This window comes from Panicum virgatum, chromosome 5N (genome assembly GCF_016808335.1).
Source record: "Panicum virgatum strain AP13 chromosome 5N, P.virgatum_v5, whole genome shotgun sequence".
Lineage (NCBI taxonomy): Eukaryota > Viridiplantae > Streptophyta > Magnoliopsida > Poales > Poaceae > Panicum > Panicum virgatum.
Genome location: NC_053149.1, coordinates 55222199 through 55241865, shown reverse-complemented (window position 1 = coordinate 55241865; position 19667 = coordinate 55222199). Strand labels below are relative to the sequence as shown.

General features: G+C 51.5%; 1 protein-coding gene and 1 long non-coding RNA gene across 2 annotated transcripts; one reads left to right on the top strand and one right to left on the bottom strand.

The window, feature by feature from the left end:
* Positions 1 to 12582: 12582 nt before the first annotated feature.
* On the bottom strand, positions 12583 to 16516 carry LOC120675628 (protein VTE6, chloroplastic-like). The gene is made up of 5 exons (XM_039956831.1): positions 16046 to 16516; positions 14495 to 14748; positions 14223 to 14346; positions 13762 to 13866; positions 12583 to 12956 (listed from the first exon to the last, which is right to left on the bottom strand). The coding sequence occupies exons 1-5, from the start codon at positions 16493 to 16495 to the stop codon at positions 12873 to 12875; spliced, it is 1017 nt and encodes a 338-aa protein (XP_039812765.1). The 5' UTR covers positions 16496 to 16516; the 3' UTR covers positions 12583 to 12872.
* A 1705-nt stretch (positions 16517 to 18221) lies between these two features.
* On the top strand, positions 18222 to 19369 carry LOC120676938. The gene is made up of 2 exons (XR_005676043.1): positions 18222 to 18378; positions 19059 to 19369. It is a non-coding gene; the product is annotated as an uncharacterized LOC120676938 (long non-coding RNA).
* The last annotated feature ends 298 nt before the right edge of the window (positions 19370 to 19667 follow it).

Sequence of the window (19667 nt, the reverse complement as noted above, 5' to 3'; positions counted from 1 at the left end):
CTCACTCCTGGAACGATTCAGTCCTGGGAGGAGCTCTGTGCGAGGTTTACTACGAACTTCGCCAGTGCGTACCAGCAACATGGTGTGGAGGCTCACCTCCACGCCGTGAGGCAGAAACCCGGAGAGACGCTCCGGTCATTCATCTCGCACTTCACCAAGGTACGGGGTACCATTCCTCGTATCTCTGACGCATCTATCATTACTGCTTTCCGTCAGGGGGTACGTGATGAGAAGATGCACGAGAAACTGGCGACGCACGAGGTGGAAAGCGTTACCACGCTTTTCTCCCTGGCTGACAAGTGTGCCAGGGCTGCGAATGGCACTCAGCCCCCCAAGACGGAGACGCCAAGGCTGGTGGTTCCCGAGCTACAGTCCAGGGCGGTGGCAAGAAAAAGAAGAACAAGAACTGAAGTCGCGGGGAGCCACATCCCGGCGGTCCAGACGCAGCGGTAGCGGCTGGGGGCCAGAATGCACATGGCAAACGCCCGCGCCCACAAGGTGGCAACGAAGGTTCATGCCCAGTTCATCCCACCGCTCGCCACAGTGTCGCTGACTGCAGCGAGATCCAGAAACTCGCGAAGCGGGTTAGTGGGCGGCATGAGCAGGCCTCCAAGGACGGCTCACCCCCTCCTCGCCAGCGGTCTGGCAAGGAGAAAGCCTCCGACAGTGAGACCGCTGCCGGGGAGAAGGAGATGGGGTACCAATCCCCCGCTCGGAAGCTGAAGGGCGTTTACAGCCACGACAACTCCGACTCTGACAATGAGGAGCGCCGCAAGAAGCTATACGTAATGTACGGCGGGAGTTGGGAGCTTGTCTCCCGGCGGGACGTGAAGACCCTTCGCCGAGAGGTCCTTTTGGCGAAGCCGGGGGTCCCGAAGGCGGCGCCGCACCACAGGTGGAGGAACACCACCATCTTTTTCGGGCCATCTGACTGCCCGGAGAACATGGCCGGGGCTGGTGTACTACCTCTAGTCACCGCCCCTATCATAGCCAACATCAGGCTCTATCACGTGCTGATTGACGGTGGGGCTGGCCTCAACGTCATCAGCTATGCAGCGTTCAAGCAGCTGCAAATCCCGGAGTCCAAGCTGACTCCCTCTCGCCCATTCTCTGGAGTGGGCCCACATCCGGTGTTTCCTCTGGGGAGCATCACTCTGCCAGTCACGTTCGGGACCGAGGAGAACTTCCGCACAGAGAGCGTCCAGTTCGATGTTGCGGAGGTGAACCTCCCGTTCAATGCCATCATTGGTAGGCCGGCTCTCTACCGCTTCATGGCCGTTGCCCATTACGGGTATTTGGTCCGGAAGATGCCTTCCCCTGCCGGTGTCCTCACCGTGCGGGGTGACCGCACCGCTGCCGTCGCTGCAGTTGAGAAACTGCATGCTTTGGCGGCAGAGGCTGCACGTTCCGAGGAGGACCCATCCACCTTGCGAGCCAGGGCGCCCGCAAAGGCACCTAAGGTTCAGTCGTCTGATCCGGACAATGTTCCCGTGAAGACCGTGCAGATCGGAGCGGACTCCTTCAGGACCATCCGCATCGCGGGAAACCTGGAGGAGAAATAGGAAGACACGCTCATCACTTTCCTCCAGGTAAATGTGGACGTGTTCACCTGGGAACCGTCACAGATGCCCGGGATCCCTAGGGAAGTGATCGAGCACCATCTGAGGATCTACCCCGACGCCGCGCCGGTACGCCAGAAACCTCGGAAGCAGTCTGTGGAGCGGCAGAGCTTCATCCGTGAAAAAGTCCGCAAGCTGCTACACGCTGGCTTCATCGAGGAGGTCCACCACCCTGAGTGGTTGGCCAACCCGGTCGTCGTCCCAAAGGCCAACGGGAAGTTTCGGATGTGCATCGACTACACCAGCCTCAATAAGGCATGTCCTAGAGACCCCTATCCTCTTCAACGTATCGATAAGATTGTGGACTCCACCTCCGGGTGTGACCTTTTGTCTTTCCTAGATGCATACTCTGGTTTCCACCTGATTCAGATGTCTAGAGAGGATAGGAAACATACTGCTTTTGTAACAGTGGATGAACTTTATTGCTATATTGTCATGCCATATGGTCTGCGGAATGTCTTACCCACGTTTATGCGAGCTATGAACAAAACTTTCTGTAATCTAATATTGTAGTCAAGACTAAGGTAGGGGCAACACTAGTTGAGGACATGTCCCTCGTCTTCGACCGACTACGCGCCACGCGCTCGAAGCTGAATCCCGAGAAGTGCATTTTCGGCGTCTCGGTAGGGAAGCTGCTGGGTTTCCTAGTCTCACATCGAGGCATCCAGGCAAACCCAGCCAAGATTAAGGCGATCGAGGCAATGAGGCCTCCTGGCCACATCAAGGACGTCCAGAAGCTTCATGGATCTCTGGCCGCTCTTAGCCGCTTCATTTCGAGGCTGGCTGAGAGGGCCCTCCCCTTCTTCAAGCTATTGAGGAGGTCCGGTCCATTCACTTGGACTGAAGAGGCTGAACAAGCCTTCCAGGAACTGAAGCAGCACCTCATCTCGCTCCCAGTATTGGTGGCTCAAGAGCCAGGTGAGACGTTGTTTTTGTATCTTGCTGCGTCAGCAGAGGTGGTCAGTATGGTGCTGGTCGCCGAGAGGACGGAGCAAGCTCGCCAGGGGGACACCAGGGTCCCTCCGGCCAAGGATGGTGAGCCGGGCCACGGACATGGGGGTCCGGCAACCACTCCTTTGTCTAAAGGTCCGGACCCCGCAAAAGGGGGTCCGGAGGAGCCTCAACCCAGTGGGAACCCAAAACCGCTGGGGGCCCAATAACCTGACGTGGTGGACAAGGTCGAGCCGGACCCAGTGGCCAGGGTCCGGACCATCCAGAAGCCAGTCTACTACGTCTGCGAAGTTCTCCATGAGGCAAAGGCCCGGTATCTTGAGACGCATAAGCTTATCTATGCCATACTTATTGCGTCCAGAAAACTGCGCCACTATTTTCAGGCACACAGAGTTGTCGTAGTGACCTCTTACCCGCTGAGAGCGATCCTGCACAACTCCAACGCCATGGGCAACATTGCCAAGTGGGCAGCAGAGTTGCCTGAGTTCCAGCTGGACTTCTAGCCCCGCCATGCAGTCAAAAGCCAAATCCTGGCTGATTCATAGCAGAATGGACTCCTTCCCCAAGCAATTCAGGGGGTTCGGACCTCAACGCCGGACCCCCGGAGCCGGAAGTCAGGACACCAGTCTTCACCGAGCCCCACTGGACACTCTTTTTCGACGGATGCGTCTGCAAGCAGTGGGCTGGAGCTGGTGTGGTCCTCATCGACCCAAATGGAGATCAGCTGAAGTACATGGTGCACCTTGAGTTCAAGGCTACCAACAACATGGCAGAGTACAAAGCTTTGATCTTTGGCCTGACACAAGCCCTGTCTCTGGGGGTCCGGCAGCTCCTGGTGAAGGAAGATTCTCAGCTAATCATCAAGCAGGTCCGGGGGGATTGCAGCTGCAACAATCCCCAGCTCGCGGCATACCTCATTCACGTGAGGAAGCTCGAGAAGGACTTCGACGCCTTGGAACTGCAACATGTTCCCCGCGAATTCAACTCAGCGGCAGATGATCTCTCCGCGAGAGCATCTACCTGGGCATCCGTGCCCGTGGGCATCTTTGAAAGACGGTTGCTGAGACCTACCGCCCAGCCTGCCGAACTGGGTGAAGGGGATCAAGCTAGCTCCTCGAAGCTAGTGGTCCCGGCGGCATTCCATCCGTGGTGCACGCCCAGGGTTGTGTGCGATGTTGAGGACCCTTGAGACCTCATAGCGCCACTCCCACCTGCTCAGGGAGGTCCTGATGCAAGGATCTCCGAGATCCGGGACTACCTGAAAGACAATATCCTTCCTGATGATGATGCGTCCGCTGAGCACATAGTATGGTTGGCTAAACACAACGCGGTGGTAGAAGGGGATCTCTACCGCCGTGGCGTCCCTCATGCGGTGCATTTCCTAGGGAGAGGGCTGCGAGTTGCTCGCGGAGATCCATGGAGGTGAGTGGGGAAGTCATTCCTCATTTCGCACGCTTGTTGGTAAGACCTTTCAGCATGGCTTCTACTGGCCGATAGCACTTCAGGATGCAGCTGAGCTGGTAAGGTACTGCAAAGCATGCCAGTTCCATGCAAAGCAAATACACACACCGGCTCAAGCTCTGCAAATGATCCTGCCCTCATGGCCATTCTCCGTATGGGGCGTGGATATCCTGGGGCCGTTCCCCCAGGCCGTCGGCGGGTACCGATTCCTCTACGTCGCCATTGACAAATTCACAAAATGGCCGGAGGTTACCCCTGTGGTGAACATCACCAAAAAATCAGCATTCACATTCATCAAGTCCATTGTGTGCAGATTTGGCGTCCCAAGCTGCATCATCGCGGACAACGGGACCCAATTCAAAAGCAGACTCTTCCAAGAGTACTGCGAGGACATCGGCATCCAGCTATGCTTTGCGTCCGTGGCACATCCCCGCAGCAATGGATAGGTCAAGAGAGCGAATGCAGATGTCCTAAGGGGACTCAAGACCCACACCTATAACTGCTTGAAGAAGCATGGAGCAAAATGGGTTGATGAGCTTCCATACGAACTATGGGGCAACCGGACCACACCCGGCCGAGCCACCGAGGAGACCCCATTCTTCCTGGTCTACGGGGCTGAAGCATGCCTTCCCTCGGAAATTCACCTGGGCTCACCACGGGTTCAGGCTTTTGACGAATCCATGCAGGAACAACTGCGGCGTGACGATGTGGACTTCGTTGACGAACGAAGGTGGCAAGCAGCAATCCGAAATGCACGCTACAACCAGGCGCTCAGGCACTATCATCAACGGTTCGTGCACAGTAGGGAGATCCGGGCTGGGGACCTCGTCTTAAGGCGGATTCTGAACTGAGCAGGGCTCCACAAACTCTCCCCAGCTGGGAGGGTCCCTTCAAAGTTACAGAAGTATGGCGGGCCGGATGCGTTCACCTTGCCACAGAAGAAGGGGTGCCGCTACCCAACCCATGGAACATAGAGCATCTGCGTCAGTTTTACACTTAGACAGAGCAGGACAATGAAATTTTCCTTTGTAATAAGATAGAATTAGCGTGCGGTCCAGAGCGGTGGGGGTCCGTCCTCGTAAACCCGGCCTCTGGCATCCATCACACCATCGGCTAGCATTAACGCCCGGCCCAGTGCGGTAGATGTCCGCCCTCATATACCCGGCCTCTGGCATCCATTGCGCAAGCCATGTATATCAAGTTGCAAAGGAAGGATTTGCCCCCCAGTTCTGTCTTTGTGCCAATATCTTATTTCGCATTTCGATTCTCGAGCTTTTGCCTTTCTAACCCCCGTGCGGACTTTCACTCTTGTCGCTACAGCTAAGATCTATATTGAGTTGCCGGACTGCCGTACAGGTCTGGACCCCCTTGCTGCAGGGAGAGGGGTCTGGACCCCTAGGGACCTGCTCTGGAGAGGGGGTGCTTGTTTCTTGGGGTGGTCCGGAGTCCTATGTAGCTGCTTAGCCGGTTCCGTACCCAAAGCCTACACGCTCCACCACCCTGTAACGAGTGATATAGTACCTGGAGCTGGGTAATTAGGGGCTCAGACCTCGTTCTAGCTCAAGGGTTGGCTTCCTAAGTCCTACACGGCAAGTCCAGCTCCATATCTCAAAGGATCGAGTACGATAGAATGGCCTCACCCACTGCTAGGGAGGGGTTCGGAACATCAGAGCTAGGTCCGGTAAAGTAGTGTTTGTTTCCTGGAGTGGTCCAGAGCCCTGTGTAGCGACTTAGCCTGGTTCCGTACCCTAAGCCTACACACTCCACCACTTTGTAACAAGCATTGAGCTGCCTGGACCTGCGTATCCGGAGCCCCGGACCTCGTACTAGCTTGGGGGTCGGTCCAGAATAAGTCCCGCGGGCCTGCTACTAAGCTTTGACTTTGAGAGGTATGCAGGTTAGGCCTTGACTGGTGGTAACTAGCATCAAACCAATGAGCCTACCTACCAGGTGGTCCCCGCATCTGCTTTAAGGCTTCATGCAAATCGAGGTCCAGTCCCAGTGGTAGACAGACTCAAAACAACTGAGCCTGTCTCCCAGGGGGGCCGGAGCGTTCGCTTTGAGCCAGACACCAAGGATCGATTCTGCATGCGTCAAACAGCTAAGTTGCAGTAACAGTACTACCATCCCAGCGAGTTTGATTTTCCTCTCTGTAGTTTTTTCTGTTATACAGGGAATAAGTCGTTCATTCGACTTGCAATTTATGTTACAACTATGCCCGAGGACACTTGCTCAACCTCATACGGGGATCCGAAATGTCTTCTTCGGCTCCGATGGCAGATAGGTTCTAACAACTGAACCTATCTACCAGGGGGGCAAGGTGTCGGGGTGCTGCATACCGCAAACCAGAGCAACTGACAAACAGCTAAGTTGAAATTTTCTTCTATTAAAATTTCAACAAGTACAAAGTTTTTACATAACACAAAAAACAAAAGTTCGCCTGCTGTGATGGTCCAGCTCAAGAATCTGCAGGCTCCCGCTTGAAATAAGCAGCTACGAAGTCGACGACATCCCGCACGCTTTCCCGAGTGGAGGCCTCCGTCTCCGCCACTGGACCATCGACGACGGGGGCTAGCGAGAGGGCAGGGTCGTGGCTCCGGAGGCAGGTCAAAATGTACTCCGCCACCATCCGGCACAGCTCGCGGCCCTCGGCTTCAAGGTGGTCAGCAAGGATCGGCTCCAGGCGCCGGAGTCTATCTGAAGCAGAGTTCAGCACTGGGAGGGCGTCAGCAATTGAAGCTGGCGGCTCCGCCACTTGGATTGGACAAATTCCAAATGGCACCAGAGCTGAGCTTGCTTCACTCGCCCAGTCGATGATTCGCTGGGCCCCCATGCGCTGGTCCTCCTGCAGCTTCTGGGCTGCCTCCTGGACCGCCTCCTGCACCTGGGCATCCAGTGCCGCCTGAGCCGCCTCCAGCTGGCGGGCCTTCTCCTGGAGAGAGGCCTCTTTCCGCACCGCTGACTCCTTCAGGGTCTTAAGACTCTCGTGCTGGCGCATAAGGGCCTGCTCCATGCTGGTGGTGAGGGACTTCCACTCCCCCTCGAGCTCTATCTCGGCAACAACCTGCTGGCTGGCGGTCTCCTGCAGCTCCTGGCGCCATTGATGCAGGGACTCCGAGCGTTTGTCGAGCTCCAGCTTGCGGACCTCGAGTCCCTAGCTGCGAGACTCGAGCTGGGCCGCGAGGCTAGCCTCCTCCCGCAGCGCCAGGGCTTTCTCCCGTCCCGACGCCGTGAGGTCCTGGTCGAACACCTTCCGGAGCCCTTTCCTGTAGGACTCAAGGTCGGCCTCAAGCTCGGACCGGGAGGCGGCGGCACGGGAGGCTTTGGCCTTCGTGCGCTCCTCCAGGCGGATATGCCAGTCGTCGAGGTGCTGACGCTCGCTCTCTAGAGCTGCCCACTCCCGTCGGAATGCCGCCTCGGCGGTAGAGGTCGCCTCTTCTATCGTCCGTGGGACCTGGACCAGCACCCGGGGGAGGGGAACCGCATCCTCCTCAGGGGGACCCTGCAAGAGCCGCCTACCAGAGACCACCTCCAGCTCTTCCTCTGCTGCAGGTTGGGAGCTGGGGGAGGGGATATCTAGCACAGACGTCGGGACCTCGGGTACCGAGGTGCTCGCCGTTGCCGCGCCCGCTGCCGCTGTGCTCGCCGTCGTCAAGCCCGGTGTCGGCGCGACTGCCGCCGTAGCCGGGGCCTCGGGGGCCACCGCGTCGGGCGTTGCTGCGCCTGGCACTGGCGCATCTGCCGCCGCCGCGTTGGGCGCCATCGGGTTAGCAAAGATCGCCGCACCCGAGCTCCCCACATCCGCCGTCGCTTCCGTCGTTGCCGCCGAGGCACCGGACGCCTGGACCCCTGCTGACGAGCCAGCGACGGTGGAAGAGCTGCCTGGGCGAGAGGCCCTGGTAAACAAAGAGAAGAAGCCCTTAAGTAAAAAGTGAAGCACCGGGAATAAGGGGAGTGAATGGAAGAACACTTAACCCGAAGCTTCGGGTCTCTATCGTCCACGGAGGCTGGGCGACTGCTGCTGCCGTGGCGGCGGTGGAGGCGCACCTCGGGGCTGCTGCTGCCCTGGTGGTGGCGGCGGCGGTGGAGGCGGCTGCTGCCGTGGCGGCTGTTGCTGCTGCTTCTGCCGGGGAGAGGCACCTCCCGGCGGTGGTGGTGGCTGCCATGGCGGCGGTGGAGGCGCACCTCGTGGTTGCTGCTGCTGCTGTTGCTGCCGGGGGGACGCACCTCCCAGCGGTGGTGGTGGCGGCGCAGCTACTCGAGGGGTCCCGCGTGAGCCGGGGGGCCGGGAGCTACCCTGGCCCGCGTCCTCAGCGGTCCTCTGACGCTTTGAGGCGGGCTCCATAACTGGGGTCCCGTCTCTGCGGTGCAACCTGCGCCGGCTCGCTTCCTCCGGCGATGCGCCGGAACTGCTCCGGGCCTGGCTGGGACCGCTCGCGGCGGAGCTACCAGCCACGGCCTGCTTGCCCTTGGCAGAAGAGCCAGACCCCGCGGCGCTCGGCACGGCCTTATCCACAGACGCACCAGGGATCCGGATCACACAGTCCAGTTCGCCCCCAGTTTGGCGCGCTGCTAGCCCACCGTCGTCGAGGGTCGGCAGAGTGGCCAGCACCGCAGTCCTCAGGCGTGAGTCCTCGTAGAGAGGAACGACACCCTGAGGAAGGATCAGGTGCTCCGGGACGAAGATCTCCCCCGTCACCACCCGCACCAAGACCACCAGGCCTTCCTGGGTCAGATCGCTGTCCTCCCGGCGGTGGGTCCTGCTGCAATCTTGGGGCCCGGTGAAGCTCCAGGCAGGACGCGGCCGCTGCTTCAGAGGGGCGATCCGACGCTTCAAGAAGTCCCCGAGCACGTACTTCGAGGTGAGACCGCTCTCCGCCAGCGCCCTGATCTTGCTCAGCACGGAGTCAAACTCCGACGGCAGGGACGGCTTGGCCCTCCAGGACTGACGATCGGAGGCGGGTCCCCCGGTCGGCATGATGAGGCACTCGTTGGCTTCGGTGGTGTAGATCACCCAATCCTTGCGCCAATCCTCCCACTTCCCGCCAGTAAGCCCGGGAATGTAGGGCGTCCGCAAATCGCTTCTCGTCTGGAAGTAGTATGCCCCCACTTCATCCTTGCCCTTCCCGGACTTCACTAGGACGAAGAAGTGGCGGAAGAGAATGACGCAGGGCCGCACCCCCACGAACATCTCACATAGGTGGACAAAGATTGACGTCATGAGGATGGAGTGGGGTGTGAGATGCTGGAGCTGGAGGCCGAAATCCTCCAGCAGCAGCAAGAAGAATGAAGAGATCGGCAGCCCCAAGCCGGTGGAAATGTGCGAAATAAACAGCACAAATTCCCCGGCGCGCAGATCGCTGAGGGGAACCGAGCCTGCTCGAATCCCCCAGGCAGTCTCCTGTGGACTCCACCCAAGCAGGCGGCGCACCGTGTTCAGTTCCTCCTCGGTTTGGAAACAACGGGGACGAACGAGGGACGCCATCTTGCTATGAAGGCGAGGAACAATCTGCGCAGAAGAGCAAGGGGCGAGGAGGCTCGAAGGCAAAGGGGCGCAAAGGTTTGGATGGAAGAAGGCGAATGCGGAAAAGTAACCGCAATATGCGGTGCGACCCTTTATGAGGCCTGACCCATCCGGCGCGCCACGGAACCGTCGCTGGAAGCGAAGTGACGCTCACGCCTGGTGATAGCCGCCCAGTTCATGACAAGGGGGCCCAGGCCCGCCTGTCAGGGAGGGCGGGTAACAAATAATGGTGTGAAAAGGTGGGATCTGAACCGTCGCCTGCGCGCGAAGCGAGGCGGAAGCTAAGCTGACGTGCGCGCACAAAACGCTGGCATGACCAGTCTTTTCGGGAACTGCGCTGGTGGTAAAAATTACATTTACCCCAGCCGAAATAATGCCGAGCGTCGCTCGCGTGACTAGGTATACCACTGTATGTGGGGGCCACGAGTCAGTAAGCCATTGCGATGTGACGAGGCAGCGAAAAACCCGATGGATGGTCAAAGCCGGACAAGACTCCTGCAGTTTGCATAGTCTAACACTAGAGGCTTCAAGTTAAGCAGAGCCAAATCACAATAGTGGCCCCACCTACGGGTTCGTCGCCTCTCCCGAGATGGGCCCGGGGGCCACTATCAGTACCCTGTAGCAGGGATACCCACTCCTACTGCAGCAAGGCAGGACTCGCGTAGTCATCCGTAACTACGCCATAAGGGGCGGAGCAGTCGGGCCCCACGGGTCAGGCTCTTACCTCACCGGGCTAAAGGCCCCGGATCCGCTCCCCGCTTTGGGACGGGTCCGGTGACGCCACGTGCCTCTGAGGAGGGGAAGCTCCGTGCCAACAGACGAGGGCTCGGACCCCCCATAGGGGTCCGAGACCTCCCCGCGTCCGTCCGGACCTCCCACGCGCGTAGAACCAACATACCGCCGGGGCGGGGTCCGGGGGCGCACGTGTCCCGCAGGCGCAGGCGCGGGCGCGAGTCTTCCGCTGGAAGACTCGTCCACCCACCGCATTCAATGCTTGTGGTTGAGGTGTGCTCTGCCGCCGCGGCACGCGGGGTAGCCTTTGTCAGGCCTCACTGTAGACCGCATATTACCGAGGTACACAGTGAGGCCTCATGCGCCGCATCCGCGCAGAGCCCGTCTGCCGCATTAAATGGATACGACGGCACGTCACCTTTTCATCATACCGCCTACGTCGCAAGCTACACGGCCCGTTCAGCTACGCTGCAGGCAACGCCGCAAGCTACACCCTGGTGCCGTTTTGACAAGACAGGGCATGGATATGCCGGACGGAAGATTCCCACGGGCAGAGCAAGGAAATCCAGGAACGAGATCTCCGTCGCCTGCAAGGCCATAATGTCTGTACAGTATGTCATTTTATACTACATCGTTGGGCCCACCTGTCGGGGACTCAACGGTCATGTACGCACATCCCTTGAGATATAAAAGGGAGGCGCTCGCTGCACACTCTGGGGACTCTCTAAGCCAGGACACGCCAAGACTCTCACAACACAAGCTCGGTTTCACTCCGAACAATCCTGCTCTCAACTTTTTGAGGGCGCAAGCAATACAACACACAGTGGACGTAGATTATTATGCACCGGCGGCCCGAACCACTCTAAACCTGTTGTATTCATTGCGTTCTTCCACCGAGATTGTGCTAATCCTAGCTAACCCCCGAGTACTCACCCTCTGGATTTAGACGGGTGCACTACGCCACCCAACTGTGGATTTGCACACCCCGACAAAAGTACTATAATATTTTACATCTTAAAATTTAGGCAACTAAACAAGAGCCCAGTCTGGATTCAGGAGAACGAATGCGAGCTCAGAGTGCCACGCCGTGGCAGTGGCACTGGCACGACTGCACAAGACCATAATAGGAGTAGACGAATCATGCATCGCCGCAAGGGCCCTCACACACAATACACAAGTGAAGTCCCCGGCCCAACCCAGGTGTGGGTCGAGATCAATCAATCTAGGAGTAATCGATGTGACAAAAGCTGTCTGACTCAAATATTAGTGGGTACCCGATGGCCAGGGCGCAGCATGTAGCAGGCTGAGATGACCGATCAGTACCAGATTCTCTACAGAGGACATGTTTAGTTCGTTTTATCTGTAAACGTAAAAAAATTTTGTGTGGAAATCTTGCCAATTTGAAATAGTAAATGAAGTCTATTTACAATTTTTTTTTGCACAGATGGGTTGTAAATCGCGAGACGAATCTAATGATGCTAATTAATCCATGATTAATCAATAAGTAGCGGATGGTTACTGTAGCATCACTGTTGAAAATCATGGATTAAGTAGGCTCATTAGATTCGTCTCGCGATTTACAGACCAACCATGCAAAAAGTTTTGTAAATAGACTTCATTTAGTATTTCAAATTAGCAAGATTCTTTTTTACTTTAATGCGTTTACGGCTTTTTTGTGTTTACGGGGTGGGAAGGCCAAAAGCATCGGCCGTGTTTGGTTTGGACAGAAATTTTTTTATTTGACCACTAATTTAGAGTACTAAATAAAATCTAATTACAAAACCACTTACAGGATCTCGGGTAAATTCGCGAAACCAATCTATTGAGATCTTTGATCATATAATTAATATAATTAGAGAATGATTCCTGTACCAAACGCGGCCATGTGATGCTTGGCAGAACGATGAGCTGCCTGCGTCTGCGTCACCTCGCGATACACACCGTGTTTACTGTTTACTGTTAGGAGATTGTAGCGCTAGTAACGCAGCTTACCTGACGAGAGTACTCAGTAAGTGGCATTAATGGCATCGCCGGCTTGGCTGAGTTCTTGTCTCCTCAACAAACAACAATCGCCAGTTTCATTTCAAAAAAAAAAACAAGAACAATCGCCGGTGGGGGCAAGTTTCACATCACAAATGATTCAAAGTTAGGCACTAAATTAACGGCTAACTTAAACATCAAGCTCAGCACAGGTAGAGAAACCCAATGTACCAGAAGGTAAGACAGTTTTGCATTTTCACAGTTGGAATAAAAACTAACAAAGAATTGAACCAGAGAAAGTTAGAACGACCCAAATGAGACTATGATACTAACATTTCAGATGAGCAAAATATAGCAGTTACTACACAAGTATAAATTACAGAGAGCAGAACTCAAAAGGAAAAATCAAGAGCTCCAACTCACGAGCAACTGCTGCAATACAACAGCCAATATGGCACCAATGGAGATATTCAGTACATTGACAATATCGTTATTCAGCCAAAATGAGAATCTATGATACTAACATTTCAGATGACCAAAATATAGCAGTTACTACACAAGTATAAATTACAGAGAGCAGAAGTCAAAAGGAAAAATCAAGAGCTCTAACTCACAAGCAACTGCTGCAATACAACAGCCAATATGGCACCAATGGAGATATTCAGTACATTGACAATATCGTTATTCAGCTGCACAGAACAATATTCACCATTATTTTCAAGAGAAATTTTTTCATGAACAATACAAAACTAAGCATGATACATTGAGAATAAGAAACAGTAAAGTTTGGGATAATGGTCTGTGGTTGTCGTATAACATAATTCCATCCAGAAGAAAAATTCAAATGATGTCAGGTGTTATAATTGACCATTGTGAACAGATGCTTCCAGGTAATACAGTTGGAAAACAGTACTAGCAACTGGAATTCTTGCGATATCTATATAGGATATATTTATAATTAGTTTGCATGCCTAAAAACAGAGTTCAAGTGTGCCGTAGGAGCTAATGTCCCCTATAACTGTCAATTACATGCAGCCCATGTAGCAATTTTACCAAAGATACACAAATACCAGCAGATGAAATTCTATGACAGCCTTTGCATTATGCCTTATCAACATTGGATTATACCAAAACGATCTAATGTTATATAATATGTTGCATTAAGCCAGATGCTGAGAATGTCCTTAACTCGTCTATAATGAAATTGATCTAGGATTAAACAATTAAGAAGCAAATAAGATGGCTGTTCAGATGGTAGTAGATGCAATTATGGCATGTAAGAATAATTCCCCTCTTTTGATTTTTTAATAGATCATTTAACCTAGGTGCTCCAGCAATACTATGGAAGCTCATTTGGTGATGCAAACAACAAACAGTTAGCACTAAGAAAAAACATGGAGCATGCAAAATGAAGAAATGGATTAACTGGGAAAAGTTCAGACAGGCATTGCAGATGAAGAATCAGTATTTAGTCATGTAAAAGTGCAAACTCACCCATTCAAATCCTTCCTTATCTTGCAATGTCGCCCCAATATAACTCTCGCCATAGTTTGCAATCTGGGATGCAAGAAGGCATATTGCAACTTGTGATACACCCACCTGCAACATAATGCAGGATTCTATCGTCAGTAATCATGTATTTCTCCTTTTTCCTTTTAGAGTGTGTTAAGATTGGAAAAGGGGAAACTCTGGGATCGACAATTAGTCAAATTCAGTGCATGTTTAAGTATCTAAACTTGTATCATAGATACATTTAAAATCCTAATACACCCATATGAAAATAAATTGAGTATCGATATTAAACTCCATTATGTGATTCCATAGTATTTGACACAGATTAACTATCAGACTGCTGAAATATTGACATAATAATGCCAAGAATATGAAAGACAGATTTTAGTTAAAACAAACGAGGAAGCTTCTGATGGTGCCAAAATTCAAACGAAAACATGTACCTGCCCTAGAAGATAACCAACACCTGCAAGAAACACAGATGCTATAATTCCAGCAAGAGTACCCTCAATACTGACTGCACCTTCTGTACCTCTTGGAACAACCTTAAATGTTGTCACCAGATACCTATTCTACAAAAGAACCCAAGATTTGAGCACTCAGTATTGGAAATTTATCATGACTCCATATTGACTTGCATTCTACAAAAGAATGTAAAGTCTACAGGAGGAAATCTTACATGAAGGCTGCACAAATGATGTGTTAAAAAACTTACGTTGTTCTTCCAAAAGCCTTCCCTATTTCACTGGAAACCGTATCACTTAGTTTAGTACAGAAACTGGCAACAAAGCCAAGTCTCCAGAGCTCAGAGAATGCTGTACCACCCACATGATATATTGACAGTAGAGCACAGACACAACCGGCAGCACTCGAACCAATAACACTTTCAGGCCCTCTCCTTCCTCCTCTTTTCTCAGCCACTCCCTGTGCTTCCTTCTGTTTTATCTTCAACTTAGTTACTGCTGTGCCCTGCATATCAAATGCAAAATGAACAACACTGACTAGTAGCCTAAAAGAATTGAAACAATGGATAAAGCATCAGAAAAGGCCAATGTACGCCATGTAATATGACGGTATGATGTCAAAAACTATAGACTGCACACACCATCAAATTACGATGAGATGCTAAATATGAACAACCAGGAACAGCTACATCCATATCCATACAAAACTTGCTCATTTTGATCAACCCTGAAAAGCAAGAGGAAAAGTCTCCCCTCCTCCGGTCTTTAATGTTGGTAAAGCATAGCTATTATGTCTTTAGCATTGCAAAATAGTATGCACAAGTGCAAGAGGTACATGATTTTTAAGCAGTAGATCCTACACTATAAGGGCTTCCGATGCACATGAAACTCGAATTTTTAAACTGTATAAACTAAGTTACAGAGTTTTTTCTTGGGAGCAAAATGCACCCCAGGCCATTTACATTTCAACAGGACATAAAGTCGTAGTGCAGCATGTTCAAGTCCAATGCATTCAGCTGCATCAGTATACGCAAAAAACAGCCGCACTGAGTTCTGTTAAGGATAAAAAGTTTACCAAGATGCAGAGGGCTCTGCACAAAAGAATTTAGAAAACAGGCACAGATTACACAATGACCAGCACACGGGGACTAAGAAACAAAGTTTTCCCATTGCCTTGATTTTTCAAATGGTGGGATTGCCAGACCCAGACTGTCTTTTATTAACATAATCACAGTATAGAAAGGGACAATAATAGTAATCGTTATCCCTATCATCTTCCAAGCATTGTTAAATTATTGTTACTGCCTACTAGCAAGCACTGGCCTCTGATACCCACTCACAGGTGGAGAGGATTCACGATAAGTAGTTTCCATCACTATGAATTCATGTCAGTTCAGTTAGAGTTTATGGGTGTGGAAACTTGAAACTAATTGTACTTGCTGGAATATCCCTGCAGAAAGGTGATTCAATTCACACTTAGTAGTCATTACTAATCGTCCCAGTAGTCCATACAAAGTCCGTCAATCCAAAAACAGTGACTCGTAGCTAGGTTCGATTTAGCACTGCAAACTACAAGCATGAACAGCTCTGACCTGCAGCAACTCTCGGTAGCCACAGAATATCAGCGACTTCAGGGGGACGAGAAATTTCAGAATTTGGGTCTCAATTCACAGAAAGGCTTGCGAATTGAATCCCAAATAATAAAAACTCTCCAGGGGGACGGATCATACCACAGCAACCAACCCAAATTCAAAGTAAACTAGTCCATTCCGGGCACTGCAGAACCGGTCGGATCGACTCACCACGACAAAGTAGGCGACGACGAGGAGGAACCCCGGGAGCCCAAACGCGCGCCACGCCAGGGTACCGAGGAGGTACGCGGCGGCGATACCTGAGGCGGAGAGGCCGGAGAGGAGCAACGGCGAGCCGGCGACGAAGACGGCGAGGTTGCTGGACGCGGCGGACCGCCACGTCGGCGGCGACGCCAGGAAGGCGTCCGCGAGCGCGTCCCGAATTCCCGACGCGGCCCCCGCAGCAATGTCCGGGAGCGCTCGCAGCGGAGGCAGAGGCGGGGGCGGGGGACGGTGGCGCAGAACCCTGGGCCCTCGAGGGAAGAGAGGGAGGGTTCTGGGCCCGGGGCGGGAGGAGAGGGGAGCGTGGAGCGGGAGGAGCGAGCACGCCATTGGAGACGAAGAAGCACTCCGTAGAAGTCGAAATCTGAAGTCTGAAGTCTGAACTCGGGAAGCGGCCATGGGAGTAGCAGCCGAGCAGGAGATCAACAAGTCACACAAGTCGGAAGTCTAACCAAGTAACCATATGTTTGGTACGAGTCAGAAGTCCAACCATGTGTTCGTCAGAAGTCTAACCATGGTTTGGTGGGTCGAAGGCGGCGGAACGGCTTCGATCTGGTTGGACCCGCATCGAGTGTGGAGTTTAGAGTATTTTTCGGGATCTTTCTAAATTTTACTCTATAAATTATTATTTAGAGAGTTATGTGTATAAAAATTGTTTTTTTATATTTTTACTCTCCAACAGTTTTTTTATATTATTTACACTCTAGGGAGTCATCTTCGCTATCTATTTTTAGCTAGCGAGAAATCCAGAATAAATAATAGCTATATTTGGATAATCACTTAGAGAAGCTCTTGGAGACTATTTTTTCATCAAAATATTTATTTCTAACAAATATGATGAATATAGAGAGTCTCTTGGAATTGCTCTTAGATGAGTTCAACTTGGGAATATTCCCTCCATACCAAAATAAATATATTTCTAGGGTTTAGAAAAATTATACTAAAATAAAAGCATATCTATAAATGAGACAACTTAGTTTTTTTAGCAATTGAGATAACATAGTTCTAATTGTTCTTTTCTACTTTCTATCCTTCTAAGATGTAATCATTATATCTTTATAAGGGTATATATGTAATTTCATATTAGCATATCTTCGCATTCAAACTCTATAAGGGTATTTATTTTAGGATGAAGGGAGTATTCCCATCATATGCGGATCGGATTGGTTTCTTGAAATCAAGCGGTCAGCGCCAATCCATTTTATAAACATTCTGTTTCATGCGAGAGAGGTCGAGCAAACACGACGTGGCTGAGGAATGGCGTTGGAGTGAGTGGGTGGAGCGGAGTAGGATGAGGCTAAGGACCGTCGGGCATGGGTGAGCGGGTGCCGGCGGAAGTGCTCAGTGTGAGGACCTACGGGCGAGTGGCAAGGCCAGAGGCGAGCGGCCAAGGTGTCGTAGGCGAGCTTGGAACGTGGCAGTGAGGAGTGGGCGAAGACGAGGTCAATCGGCGTAGAAGGATGGGTCGATGAACGAGAAGGGAAGGTTAGGTAGAGCATGTAGACGGCAGCACGCGTAGGAGGGGTGCAGGACCAAGAGACGGCAATGAAGGCGGGAGAAGAGAGGGGGGTGTCAAAGAAAGAGCTTAGGATGAGGCGGGGGAGGACGGGGCAGCGGCAATTGGGCAGCCGAGCTCAAAAGGGAAGACAAGGCGCGAAGAAAAAAAGAAAAGTTATAGGGGATGACAAGTAGAATCTACTGATGGTATGTAGACTTCACATATATATTTTGCTAACATCATATCCCTCCTAGATCCTCAAAAGGGATTATAGGAGATGAGAAGTAGAATCTACTGATGGTATGTAGACTTCACATATATATTTTACTAACATCACATACTTCCTAGATCCTCAAACCAGCCAAAAAAAATTAGATTCGATCCAACCGGTCAACCTCTCAATCAAATACTAGATTGTCTGGATTCAATCTAATAAAATAGGGATGAACCCAACCGATCGATTGGGAGTATATATATATATATATATATATATATATATATATATATATATATATATATAGTCTCTAAATCAGACATATGAACTCTTGGGCCTTCACTTTTCTGTTTTTGGATGATATCGCTTTTGTGATGCCACACTGAGCCCATAGGCCATATTTGGTAGCTCAATTTAGCCCATCACAACTCACGCACGCGCACGTGTTAAGCCATCCGCTAACCCTAACGATGCAAAGCAGCTGGCGCAGCACTACCGTGAGCCGCCGCCTCCAAGGCTCCAACCATGGCGGCTCCTCTTTCTCCTCCCTAGCTTTCGGAGGTAGCTCAGGTAGGTGCCATTGGATTCGGTTTCTGCCCTTAATCGTTCGTGATTTTTCGTTTCTCAGAAGGGGATATATTTTTTGATGAAGTAAACAGAAGGGGATTTTTATTTTTTTCTTAAAAAAAGAGAGAAGGGATTTATTGTTTCTTGCTGCCAAGTGATGCTGGGAATATTGCGCAAGGGCTTTGAGCAATTCGTGGCTTTGTTTTTGCCTGATGCGATGAGATCACAACGTATGCCCTTCTGATGGCAGCAACTGTTCTTCAGCCCTGGATCTGCACGCCCCTCTCCCTCCGCTTTTGTTTTCAGAATCGGCGGAAGATTTTCTTTCTTTGTGGTTTTCGTAAGGTGAATATGCAAGAAAGCAGATACCTTGCGCCGTTCACTTCTGTTTGGGCATTTTTAGGATTTATGCACATACGTATTACATAAATTCCCTCTTCAATTGCCAAGTGATGCTGGGATATTGCGCAAGGGCTATGAGCAGTTCATGGGCACTTGTGGCCCAACGCAGTGATATGAACTAGCATGACATCCCTTCTGATGGCAACAATTTGGTTCAAAAATCAACTAAGGTGGTTTGCATGGTCCACTTGATTTATTCTGGAGATAGCTTTACGGATTAGTTCAGTCATGACAGTAACATTAAACATACGAGTGCTAAACTCTCTTCACTGCTTGTTCAGACAGCAGATCCACCAGTAGCTTGGATGATTGATTGGAATGTGTAATGCGAGTAAGATGAGCCCATCAGCCCAGAAAGCATTGGGTTATTCAGTTTCTGGCCATTATCCTCTGCTAGGAGAAATTCATAAACTTACAGGCAATTTTGGTACCACAGTTAACATTCCTTTACTGTAACATGATCGGCCATCCATTTCATGGTCCATGAATTCTGAAATCTGGCTTTAGCAACTGAAGCCTTCCTGGCTTCCTGCCTGAGGTTCCCGGAATGTATATCATGTTTACTGAGATGGTCATTGCACTTTGCAGTGCGTACAACCGAGTGAAATACGCGCAGTTTTGCATGTACAAGTATCAGCACTGACATTAAGCTTGGCAACAGCAGTTACAAGGAACGCTAGTTAACAACGAAAGAGCTGTATTTTACTAGATTCAGCGGTTGTTTGAGTGAGTAATGCACGATTGCCTTGGAAATTTACAAGATTGAAGTGCTCTAGCACTTTACAATCGAGGGGAAAAGAATGAGACAAAACTGTAGGAATGACTATTTGGATGGAGCGAAGAAAAAAATACAGGAACGTTTCTATCCTCTACTCCCTCCGTCCCACAAG